This window comes from Cervus canadensis, chromosome 8 (assembly GCF_019320065.1).
Source record: "Cervus canadensis isolate Bull #8, Minnesota chromosome 8, ASM1932006v1, whole genome shotgun sequence".
NCBI lineage: Eukaryota > Metazoa > Chordata > Mammalia > Artiodactyla > Cervidae > Cervus > Cervus canadensis.
In genome coordinates, this window is record NC_057393.1 from 7,611,228 (window position 1) to 7,624,349 (window position 13,122).

The 13,122-nt window shown below is 40.8% G+C and overlaps 1 protein-coding gene across 1 annotated transcript in view; it reads right to left on the reverse strand.

Moving 5' to 3' along the window:
- Positions 1–13,122, reverse strand: part of ABRAXAS2 (abraxas 2, BRISC complex subunit) — a 28,091-nt gene that overhangs the window by 13,683 nt on the left and 1,286 nt on the right. Inside the window, exons 2-4 of the mRNA XM_043476204.1 lie at positions 10,173–10,263; positions 6,363–6,399; positions 3,813–3,879 (exon numbers count right to left, since the gene is read on the reverse strand). Coding sequence (XP_043332139.1) covers positions 3,813–3,879; positions 6,363–6,399; positions 10,173–10,263 — 195 coding nt within the window. The remainder of the gene's footprint in view (positions 1–3,812; positions 3,880–6,362; positions 6,400–10,172; positions 10,264–13,122) is intronic.

A 13,122-nucleotide genomic window follows, 5' to 3' on the forward strand; every position in this document is an offset into this window, starting at 1 on the left:
CCCAATTACTGCATTTTGGACTCTTTTGTTGACTATGATGGCTACTCCATCTCTTCTAAGGGATTCTTGCCCACAGTAGTAGATATAATGGTCATCTGAGTTAAATTCACCCATTCCAGTCCACTTTAGTTCACTGATTCCTACAATGTCGATGTTTGCCATCTCCTGACCACTTCCAATTTGCCTTTATTTATGGACGTAACATTCCAGGTTCCTATGCAATATTGCTCTTTACAGGATGGGAGTTTACTTCCGTCACCAGTCATATCCACAACTGGGCGTTGTTTTTGCTTTGGCTCTGTCTCTTCCTTCTTTGGAGTTACTTCTCCACTGATCTCCAGTAGCATGTTGGGCACCTACCGAGCTGGGGAGTTCATTTTTCAGTGTCCTATCTTTCTGCCTTTTCATACTTCTCATGGGGTTCTCAAGGCAAGAATACTGAAGTGGTTTGCCATTCCCTTCTCCAGTGGACCACATTTTGTCAGAACTCTCTCAAGGAACTCCCAGGGCTTTTCAATTAAACATTAGATTTGAAGCCTGTCTAGCAGAGAATCAACTTTTGAAATGCTTCCATTAGTACTTTCTTGAGGAGTTGATGTTAATTAAAAATAATTTTTTATATCAGATACTGTTTAAAGTACATATGTATTTTTAAGCCGAACATTTTAAATTTAACTTTGTAGGTACTACTATAACCCCTTTGAGGTGAAGATGTAACTTTGTATCATTTCTGGGGAAAAATCCTCATACTAGAGTCAACGATACAGTTTTTCAGTCTAAATATTAAGTATCATCTTTTGTTTGGAGGCTAGAAATTTGGATTCTTGAAAAAAAAACCTCAAAGAGTTTATATTATATATAAGGTGTCATAGGAAATACAATGAACATAAAATACAGTCCCTGCCTTTAACAAATTCCATGGAAAATAAAACCTAATTTCCAAGTAAATTGAAGAAACAAATTCCTGTCTTTTTTTTTTTTTTTTTAATTCCTGTCTTTTAACTGCAAAAGAAAATATAATCGTTAGTTTTAACACAAAGCTTTAGAAAATCAAAACTGAAGATCAGCTTTTTGAGAATCTGGGCCACAAGAAAAGCAAAGATAACTCCAGGTAACAATCTATATTGTTCTTCTGTGTCTCAAAAGACCAAATCCGATTTTATTTATTATTTTTTAAAATACAATGACTATATTTTAATACATAACTGAAATACAAAATACCATAGTAAATTAGCAAATCCAATTTAAAATCCCCAAGTTAATTAAGAAAAGTGTCTCTGTTTACTACTGAAAATGCTACATGGTAGAGTTCATTTCTTTTTTTTTCAATTAATTTCAATATCAAATAGAATGTAAAAAATTTTATTACATAAACTTTCCCCTCCTCAGCAACATCTTTGCTCCCTTTACTCAGAGTAACCACTTCTAGGTGTGGCTGGCTTCCTTCTGGATCTTTCTCTGTATACCCTCAGACTTTTGTTTTTATAAAAAGCAGGCTCAAATTATTTCACTTACAAGAACTTTCTAAGTCATTCATGAGAACCTCCCTTATCTTTTTAATGGCTGCTTCATATCTCATGGGCTTCCCCGGTGGAGCAGTGGTAAAGAATCCACCTGCCAATGCAGGAGACACAAGAGACATGGGTTCAATCCCTGGGTCAGGAAGATGACCTGGAGGAGGAAACGGCAACCCACTCCAATATTATTGCCTGGCAAATTCCATGGAGAGAAGAACCTGGCAGGCTATAGACCACAGGGTGGTCAAGAGTCGGACACAATGGAGCACACACAAACTGTCATATTCCACAGTATGGAGGCACCAACATAATTTACTTAACCATTCCTCACTGGTGGACATTTAGATTGCTTTCAAAATTCTCACTGTTAAGCAAAGATGCAACAAACATCTTTGTTTGCTGCATTAAAAGGCCAGACTGCTGGATTTAAATCTTGGCACCAACATTCCTCCTTATAACCTTAACCAAGATATTTATCCTTAGTTGTCTCAACTGTACAATGGGGGTGATGATAACAGCCTTATGGGGTGGGTCTAAGGATTAAATGTGTCAGTACCTGGAAAGTGCTTAGTATACGGTCTGGCACAGAGCTAAAGTGTTCAATAACACAAGTTATCACACCTTTGTGCCTATTTGTCTCTGTTTCCTTGGGCCAGATTCCTGAGATGGAACTCTATATTTAAAATTCTGTTATTGCAAAACTCTCTCCCTAAATGTCTATATCAACTTACATTCCCACCAGCTACAGCTTCCCCACTTCCCACAACCTTGCCAACACTGGATATTAGCAATCCTTTTATGCTTTTGCCAACTGGATGGACAGCAACAAAAAAAACAACAGTATTATGTGTTCCAATTTGCATTTCCTGATGAGAATGAACATTTTTTCCGTTTACTTCTTGACCATTTATAGATTTCTTTTTTCTTTTGTGAATTTCCTGTTCATATTCTTTATTTCTTTTTTCTACTTCAAATATTTTTCCTCTATTGAAAAAAAAAATCCTGGTTATTTAATATATAGTGAATGTTCTAGATAAGTGCTTCAGTAAGGATCTTCATGAAATAAATTTTAGTTTTAGAGAGTATATAAAGCTTCATTATTTAAAATGTGAAAATAAATGGAACGAGGAGGTAAGCTGGTGGCTGGAGAATGAAGATGATCCAGATGCCAGAAAGTACGCTTCAGGGAAATCACTTAGAATGGGGGAGTGGGACTGGGATCCCTGGGCTGCACTCACCCACGTCCCCACACCTAGGCAGGCGACCGTGTTAAGACTCTCTGCCAACACCGTGCACTTCCTGAGTCTGTCATCACCCACAAAACACTGTCCTCGCCCCAGAACTATCCCCACACTTTCTATGTTTCCTCTCCCCTTACCTGCTTCTCTTTCTGCCTGTGCACAGACGGTGGCCCTGAGAGAGCCCCGACACTGGAAAGGTGCTCATCTACTCTAACTGCTTCTGAGGCCCTTCTTCGAACACCTGAGATGTCCCACACTGATTATTTTTATGCACAGGTAATCTTTTAAAGGCTTTTTAATAACACATGCTTCTAAAGAATGGCACTTTATTTTCTCTTTAACAAGCTTTCACTTTCATTGGTACTTCTCCTCTTCACGTGGTGTTTTAGTGGCTCATCTATTTTTTGGGAATCAATACACCAAGGTAAAAAGGAAAACCCAACACACGGTACAACAGAGTAAATTATGAATGAGACCATCACACAGCACTGCGGCAATAAAACCTTGGCTCATTTTCAATTCTATTCAGACTTGTTTACCACATATATACACAAGCAGAACATCATATGCATATGCTTACAGAAACAATAAACATATGACCTTCTGGGAAAACATCTATGTTCAATGTGAACTGAGCTTGAAAGAGCAACACATCAAAAGATGTTTGACTGCAATCTACATTTTTTAGGAATATTTTCCCTCATTATAAAATTAATGCATGTGTAGTAAATGTTGACAAAATTATTTTTTAAATTACCAAATAGGAAAATTAGAACCACCCAGAAGGAACTATTGTCAACTTTCTGGATTACAGTTCATGTTCTTTTTTCTCCTTCTGACTTTTACATAATGGAATCATACTCTAAATATCTAAATTTTATTTACATACTGTAAACATTGTTTCATATCTACAGTTTACCTTTAAAATCTACTTAACAGAATTCTTACATATTAATAACAAATCTCACTGTTTCATTTTACATTCCTTTCTGGTTTTAAGTTTGGGTGTTAAAGATTGATTTCCAAATCAGACTGGGTGACAAACAGAACATACCTTTCTCCGATCTTTAAGAATCCTGTCCAAGCTCTCTTCATTAACTTTGCTTGCATAGTCATAAAAACTGTTTTTTTAAAGAGGAAAAATATTTTATTAAAATTACATAGTATTTTGACAAAAATGCTTAGCAACTTGTGTCTATGTGTCACCTAATCCTAAAAGTTGGCAATAAAGCTACAACTGCTTATCTGCAGTAGGTATATAATGGCAGAGTGGTAAAGAACCTGCCTGTCTATGCAGAAGGTGCAAGAGATGCAGGTTCAATCCCTTGGTTGGGAAGATCCCCTGTGGGAGGAAATGGCAACTGACTCCAGTATTCTTGCCTGGAGAATTCCACGGACAGAGAAGCCTAGAGGGCTACAGTCCATGGAGTTGCAAAGAGTCGGACACAACTGAATGACTGAGCGCACACATACACACTAAGTATATAAAGAAAAAATAATCTAAATGTTTTGGTGGTATGAGGTATATTTTGCATCAAAGATTACTCAAGAGACTGCTACATTCAAAAGGTATTACTTCCGTAAGTGGAAGTGCTGATACCAAGTAATTACGAAATGTGTGGTTTCAAATGACCGTGACATCTTTTCCTTGCTTCTAAGTGTCAATTATCTATGGGGGGAAAAAAGAACACAGAAGCGCATATTCTGAGAAATGAAGAAGGGAAATGAAAATTTGTTGAATCCGCAATAAGACACTCAGCTGCATGCTTCCTCATGTTAATTCATTTCATTTGTGTCTCACTGCTGGGAGGTGTTCAGTCCAACAAGTCAACACTTTTTTTCCTCCATTTTTGTAGATAAAGATACTAAGGTTAAGTGACTTGCCCCAACGCATAGAACTGGTGAACTGAAGAGCTGGAATTTGGATCTATGTCTGGCCAGCTTCAAATTGAAGGCACTCACCTTTAAAAGAGATCCATCTGACCAGGACCCTGTGAAGAGCAGTTTGGGCATAATGATGTATGACCTTTTCTATCACTGGTCCTGGTTTCAGGAATGCCACACCCCTCCTCCCCCCACCACAAGCCCAGGCCTGACAGGCAGGAAGGAGTTCAAGTTACAGCAAAAACACTGAACTGGAAGTCCGGAGATACCAGCTCCAGCTCTGCGCTGCTCCTCTCTGTATGATTGTGGGCAAGTCACTTGAAGCTCGCTGGCCTCCACTTTTTTTTTTTTTTTTTTTTGCAAAATAGTGAGTTTGGAGCAGACATATGATTTCCATGGTTTCTTTCAGTCCTACAAATGATGAGTCTATGATTTCAATTATGAGTCTCTGGGTCTATGTCCTGGGTATTACTTTACTGACAGTGGTTTAAGGAACTCCTGAGAAAGACAAGGCAGGGCACACCCAGCAAAGTCTTAGATGGTCAGGGCCAAATGACAGGACCCTCTCCAGTCCAGAGCGAGGCTGTGTGTGGCCCAGGGCCTGAGTCACTCACTGACTGCTGCGTCAGCAGCCATCGATCTCACTGCTCTGAGATGCTTTTCAGAGGAACTGCTGACTCCTGGTCTGCTTTCTGCTCCTCTTCAGTTACATGTGAAGCCAAGAGTGAGGTTCTCAGCTCTCGTGGGGCTTTGCTCACAGGTAACAATCCTCTGAAATAAGGGGGAAGTCTGTGTGGGAGGGGTGGGGATAAGATGGGTAGTGAACACAGTGTAAGTCTCCAGGGTTCTTGGGTGCAGACGGTTGGAAGTTTAGGTCAGCTGAGGATGGGAGCGGAGTCAGGGTGAAAGCTGCTGTGAAGACACGGCAGGAACAACCTGCCACAAGGGGCCGGCAGTGTCAAGGCAGGAGGTGCTGACCCAGAACGCTGAATCCAACTGGTATGGGCAGAAGTGCAAGGACAGGACTGGCCTGGCTTTTCACAAAGTAGAAGAACAGGGCCTCGGGGAGTTTTAAGAAACACAAGAGTGGAGGTCATCATATCTGTCAACAGGTGGAAGGGCTGGGTGCTCCAGAAGGAGGCAGAGGCCTGGACTGCAGCTTGGGGAGCAGAGGTCTGATGGAGGCGACACGCTTGTCACTTTCTCCCTCACCTTTGCCTCCATGGGCGTCCCTGTCACTTGCTTTCTCCCTTTGAACGTCTCTCCTCCTGTTTCTTTCTTTCTGTCCTTTAGTTGGTCATAACATGCAACTGGTATATATTAACTTAAACTCAAAAAAGTAAGCTTTATGTTCCCTTTCCTTAATTTTAAAGTTGTACACTGAACACTTTTTATCCCTCTTACAATATGCTTTTATCTCTATGTGATCCTTGATGAACTGCTTTCTATATGGTTGATGAGCCCATGCTAGGAAGACTGGCAGGAAGGCTTCCATTTTAAACCACTGAGGCCAAGATTTATCTGCCCTCCCTTCCCCTTTTTCTAACTTAACACAGTGCTATACACACACATCTGACACTCAGTAAATCAGTGAACTTGGACCCCCTCAGTTATACTTAAAACACTACAGCCATAATCAGATACATGTCTGAGTTCATTCGTTTTCAATCAATTCATCTTTTAGTAAGGAGGAAAAGCTACAAAGAAGGATGTGGCTTACCTAAAAAGTTTTGAACAAGGCTGATGGTTATGGATTTCTGTAATCAGAAAGAGGAAATACATCTCAGTTAATCATGTAAGATACAGACAACTATAAAATAGCTCAGGATTTAAAAGAAACTTTAAACCCAAATCTGAGACAATAAAAAGACAGTTTTCCTCTCCCAAAGAGTGTATACACTAGTGAAGGCAATGTATCTCCTTAACACTTAAACTCAGGGACACCCTCTCAGGACAAAGTAAAACGGCAAATGACGGTTCTGGGTCCATCTGTCGGCGTGCGATAAGCACACGCCTGAAAGCTTTTATTCAGGATCACACAGCTATTGTGTGCTCCTAGTCAATCTTACCTTTTTCCAAGAGGAAAAAGGAACCACTGATTCAAAGCATTTAATCGAGGTGGATAAAAGCTGTGAGGACAGCTTGAGGAAAGGAGGGCCTTAACCACTCTGCCATCAGTAACCCACTAACAATGCAGGACAACTGGGCCAAGTGTTTTGAAGGGGAAGGGTGAAAACTCTGGAAGTTTATTAGCCCTTTCAAAGCTTTTCAGCACAAGGGAAACAGCCATTTATAAGGCAGAGCCAAACAACTTCTGAAAAGATTGCTGTGATTTACTGTAGTGAACCATTTCTTCATCAGGGGGCTTAGTGTCTGGGTTGACATACAAGACCATGGGACTAATTAACCACTCAATTCTATTAACAATATTCTCCTGGCCAGCGACTCATCACCTGCTGCTTATAAAGACACAGCCACAGAGTTCCAGGCTGCAATTTTAACTCAATTAAAATGAAACCACAACCCTGAAGGACATTGGGCTATGCCCATTAGCTTCTGTACTGATGAGTGCTGCCAAAACACACAAAAATGCCAGTACTTCCACAGGGAAGAAAAGATTATTTGCCGAGTATAACTGTCGACATAGTTATACAGATGCAAACTGGAAAATCTCATCTAGAAATCCTCTCTTTTCATTACCAAAAATGATACAGTGTACCATCAGAAGTTATTTCAGAGATACTGTCAGTAAAGTAATTAGACTGCAGAACATCTGTAGTAAAAATGTTAACTAGAGTTCAGGGGAAGGAAAAAAAAAAGTCCTCATCTTCTACTTGAAAGGAAAGAATATTTTGTTTAAAAAAATCCCTAGAGTAAATTCTGAACTCTGAAGACACACTCCTGTCATCAATCCACCCCAGCAGACTTCCTTCATGATTTATAACCTGGATGAGAAGCATACTGAAGATACGCTCTAGATACCACACTGTATTTTCTACAGGGTCAGAGCTTTCTCCTACAAGATTCTGCAATGCCTAACTAAGCACTCCGTGGAGAAAACAGGGTGATGCTTTCAAACACGATTAAGCTGCAGACTGGTGTGACGTTGGCGGCCGTGACAGCTGCTAGGCAGACTTCTGGAAGCAGGGGAGCCAGGGCAGCCTGGCCTGGGATTGCAGAGTTCTGGAGGCCTCCAGAGCTCGTCCGCCTGGCGGAGCCCTCTTCACATGTGCACGGTGTTTCCTGCACCTCTGTGAACATCCCCACGGGGACGCGCTGCTGGGCCGGCTCATCTCCCTGTCACTGCTTCTCCCGCTGGTGGGTGGGTCGAACAGCCCCTCTCATCCCTGCTCCATCTTTCCAGGAACTGCTGCTGCCCTCACCTCATAAGCTAAGGGAGCTCTCGCGTTGCTGTCTCCTCCCGGCCACTCCCGGCACGAGGGGCAGACAGATACACTTCAAGTGTGTAAGCACCGCTTTAAAAATGAATGTGTTCAAGACGGGTGCTCCCTCAAAGTATGGCATTTCATATCAAGTCCTCCTTATTGTGCAGAGTCAGGGAAAGGTGTCCGTGCGTGGATTCAGGCATTTTCAACAAATACGAAATTGGGTCAATTTATTATTTTAAGATATGCTGGAGGTTAAACTATCCAGAAAATTTCTTTGCACTAGTGGTTTGACATACCTCTCCTGGTACATTCGTTATCTAACGCTTGGCCCTTTAATCCAGGTTTTCCAGGGTCCCAGTTTACATTTTCTAATATTGATATGTATTTATTTTGAAATGAAAAACACCACCAAAAAAAGAGAAAAAGACTACAATGATAACCATACATTTAATACTAACAAATTCTCTGTTATGAGACCCATGATTGTTTCAAACAATAAATTGAATGTAGCTAATAAATTAAACATTGTACAGCAAAAGAAGGTCGTCGTCATGGCCCTGTACTACCTGGGTCTCTCTAGCCGCTGGCACGTCTCCGTATCTGTAATACCATGGGAACTGGCATTTATGAATCAAAGATAAGAGTACACTATGCTGGAGAATTTAAATTACTTTACTATTTTGTTTCCTCAAAGATAAATAAACAGCCAGAACACTCACCAGAAATGCTACTTTTGTGATCATGCCAGGCAAGAGCTCTTTCTTGCATGGTGTGCCGTCAGGTCTTTCTGGCAAACCCTCATACACCACATTAGTTTTGAAAACCCAAGTGCAAACAATGAATAATTGCACAGATGGCCAATGAAACCGAGTTCTCTATTTTAGGATTTTTTAAAGAGTTAAGCAAGACAAAACATAAAAATAAAACCTCCGTGAAAGAGCAGCTACACCACAGCATGTCAAATATCAAGTATTTATTTACCAAGTCAGTATTGTGGGGAGTGGGTTTCATAGTTTTGGTTCTTTAGGAGACAGCTGTCTCTTGTGTTCCCTGACCCTCACCACCTCAGTCCTCACCCTGGCCCCAGCCCAGGTACTAGAAGGCTATGAGAACAGGCTGAAATCTATGCTTTGGCCTCAGCATAACCTAACCTTCCAGCAGTATATCAAAACACAAGCCACTCACCTTCACACAGTCTGTGTTCTAGTCACACAGAAACAGGCCAGGCTCCCTGCCCTGAGGTGTCTTGGACATACCACTCACTGGCCCTCAGCTCACCTTCCTCATGGTGTCGTTACTGATTTAACCCAATGGCATTTTCCTCCCCCAACTCATGAGATTGTCTTTGTTCCTCTCTGACAGCACTCAGCCTGCATGTGAGGTATTTCTGGAAACCTGTCTTCCTCTTCTCACAGTCCTGGAAGGCAGAGACGCATTGGACATTCCTCTCACTGCCCAGCACATGTCTCATGCGCTGACTTTTTCAGTGATTGTTGGTTGCATAAATGAATGAAACAGCCCTTGCTGTTTGCAGTATCAGGATATGCTGTTTGGTGATATGCACCAGGTGCAGCTGCAAAACAGTATGATCCTTATTTATCAAAAGGAGACTGATCCAAAGAGCCATGCACCTACAAAACACCTTCATTTTCCCCAGTAAGCTCCCCCAAACTGACTGGCTTATTCCTCAGAAAGCTGTGTAGGTCTGACAAATATCTTCTCTAAACAAGTGTAAACATCTTTGCCAGATCCCTCTAGGAAGGACAGGCACAACACGTGCTTTCATTATAGTACAAGGTGATGCTGACAATGGGCACAGCCCAAAGTGCACACTCGGGGTTCACCATGGCTGTGAAGAGACATGTGTGTAATTCCACACAGCCACTCACAGGTCAGACCACTTGGGTCAGGGACAGTGTCACAAACCACCTGAACTTACAGACTCGCACTGTGGGTTTACTCTGACTTACAAAAAACATTTCATGTCATTCCTAGTGAAAATAATTGGCATTGTGACCTGAGTGGCTTTCTATGTACTCTTTAAGTCTGTTGTTAGGTTACAATCAGTCAATGGCCAAGAACAAAACAGGGCGCATGTACACGAGAAGAGTATTTCTCAGGCCCGTGATAAGCTCTCTTACCGATTACTTGCAGAAATTCCGTGTTGCTGATCTGGGAGTCACTGATGCTGAAGGTTTCCTCTTGCCGTACCTCTCCCAGCAAAAATCCTTCCTGAAAGCAATGGAAGAAGAGAGTTGCAGCTAAAAATAAAAATGATTCTTACTGGAATTAAGAGGAATTGAGGACATTACAATTTTATAATAATTTTAACAATAATCCAAATAAGCTTGTCATGTAAACTGCCATTCCACAAACCAACAGGTATACGGCTGAAGTACTTTGAGACACAGCTATTAACTGAATCGTCTGAATAAAGGATTCCATGACAAGATGAAATATTATTTTAATCCCTTCCCCTAAAACCCTGTTTTTCTGAAGTGAAAATAAGTAGAGTGAATTCATCACCTAAATCCCACTAAGTGTAACAGGCAACATCAAAAAAGCTCAGGAAGCAGAAATATTCTAGGCTGCTTTCTTGAAACAGCATGTAATTTATTTCATTGTTTTAAAAACTCTGCTAATGACAACAGGGTAAAGAAAGAAGTTAATACAATGCACAACTGCTCCCGTACGGGATGGCAGGAGAAATTAGGATTCCAGCAAATAATTTTTTCACTAGGTCAAAGTTTTTCCCTAATAAATGCTGAGATAAATTGATTTACTCCTTTGCGAACACACACCCTCATCGATTCTGGATTACTCAGCACATAACCTACTGCTTGAGCATTTGCTATAGAGTTCAGCACAAGCACTGCTGGAGAAGAATGTACACTCTAAACGTGAAATACCACCCCTGTGGGTGGTGAACTAAGAGGCTGGCCCAGACTTCCCCTCCCTAGGCATCCAACACGGCTTACTCCTTCCCTCCACTTGGCTCCTCACTCAAATGGCACCTTATCAGAGAGGCCTTCCCTGGAGAGTGGAACAGAATCAAGAGTCTGCCACACTCTGTTCCCTTTACCCTGCATCCTTTCTCTTCTCATATTTTTCTCGTATTTCATATTTACACGTACTGACGAATGCCTGCTCCGACTAAAACATGAGCTCGCTAAGAGCTGGGACTCTATGTTTACTGTGTACTTCAGCGCCCTGCACGGCGCCCAGCACCCCGCACGGCGCCCAGCACACAAGAGTTGCTCAGCAAAGAGCGGCTGAAGACATCTGGGGAAACAATATCCTTTCTATTGTCGGTTGATTCTTCAAACAAATTTCCTAGTTTAAAAAGTCCCAGTTGGAATCTGTGGGGGTGAGGATGGAGAGAGAGAGGCTTTTCAGTGTAGCTGAATACATACATAACTCGATGCAAAATATTGAGTTAGAGGAGAGGAGTGTCATAAAAATCCCAAATCAGGCTTCGCTGGTGGCTCAGTGGTAAAGAATCTGCCTGCCAATGCAGGAGACACGGGTTCAATCTCTGGTCCAGAAAGATCCCACGCGCCGCAGAGCAACTAAGCCTGTGCGCCGTTAAGCACTGAGCCTGTGCTCTAGAGCCTGGAAGCTGCAACTCCTGAGACCATGGGCCACAACTACTGAGGCCCAAGCACCTACAGCCTGTGCTCTGCGACAAGAGAAGCCATTGCAATGAGAAGCCTGTACACCTCAACTAGAGAGTAGTCCCCTCACCACAACTGCAGAAAAGCCCATGCAGCAACGAAAACACAGTAAAAAAAAAAAAAAAAATTATATATGTACTAGAGAATCCATGACTAGTAGTCTGGAAAACATGGACTAAAGAAGCTTGTTTTATCCTATGAAAGTCTTTCATTATGCGTTCTTACTACAAAAGACAAGCTGTGCCTTTGTAACAGGTTAGAAACATTTTTCTTTAATCAAAGTGGAAAATAAAATTGAAGATTCCTACATAACATTAGACTTTAATATCTACATATTTCTAGTGTTCCATGGTCCAAGGTTGCCAAATTTAGCGAATAAAAATGCAGGATACCCAGTTAAATTTGAATTTCAGATAAATGATGGATAATTTTAATGTAAGAAATGGGATATATTTATATTAAAAAATTATTTACTATTTATTTAAAATTCAGATTTAACTGGGTGCCTTGTATTTTATCTGGCAGGCCTTCGTTTAAAAAAGTCAACAATGACATCAAAACATTCTAAAGCCAAGTATAACACGGATGCTTATTTATCTATTGGTCTGGATTATCTGAACCACTGTTACTTTATAAGAGTAGGCAAACTATAGTGTGTGGGCTAAATCCAGCCTAATGGCCGTTACTGTATGGCCTACAAGCTTAGAGTAAGTGTCTACACTTTTAAGTTGCTGAAATAAAAGAGAAAATGGGAGTAATATTTTATGATGTGTGAAAAATTATATAAAGTTCAGCTTTGTGTCCACAAGTAAAGTTTTATTGGAAGCAGTCATTCTAATTTATTTCTTGTCTATGGCTCCTTTCTCCCTACAACTGCAGGGCTGAGTAGTTGCTACGCAGGCCACAAGGCTCAGGAAGCCTAAAATAATCACTGTCTGGCCCTTCACAGAAAAAGTCTGCTAACTCCAGCACTACAGAATAATAAGTGGCTTTAAACTAATTTCTTGCCAGGACAAAACAAGAATATACTACAAAAACAAATTCTTGGCTCTTCAACTTAAAATTATGTGAAATTGAAATTATTTTAAAGTAGTCTACATATGTAACTGGCAAGGTTAATATAAACAGGTATCCTTGTAGAGTATAAGATACAAGTTGCAAACTATTGCCATTGGTAAAAATTTCTATGAAGTCTGGCACCATGCCTGGCATAGTGCAGATACTAGAGAAATATCTTTTGAATCAAGTTAGTAACAATCTAAGTAACATGGCCATCTCACTGTAGACTGTAAAAAAAAAACTAAAACTATCCACTTTTCAACAGGTTGCCTACAGTAATTTTGCTTTATACATAAACTGTGATATTACTAGGCACTCCAAGAACTAGAAAGGTTAAGAAACAGGACTGAAACCATAT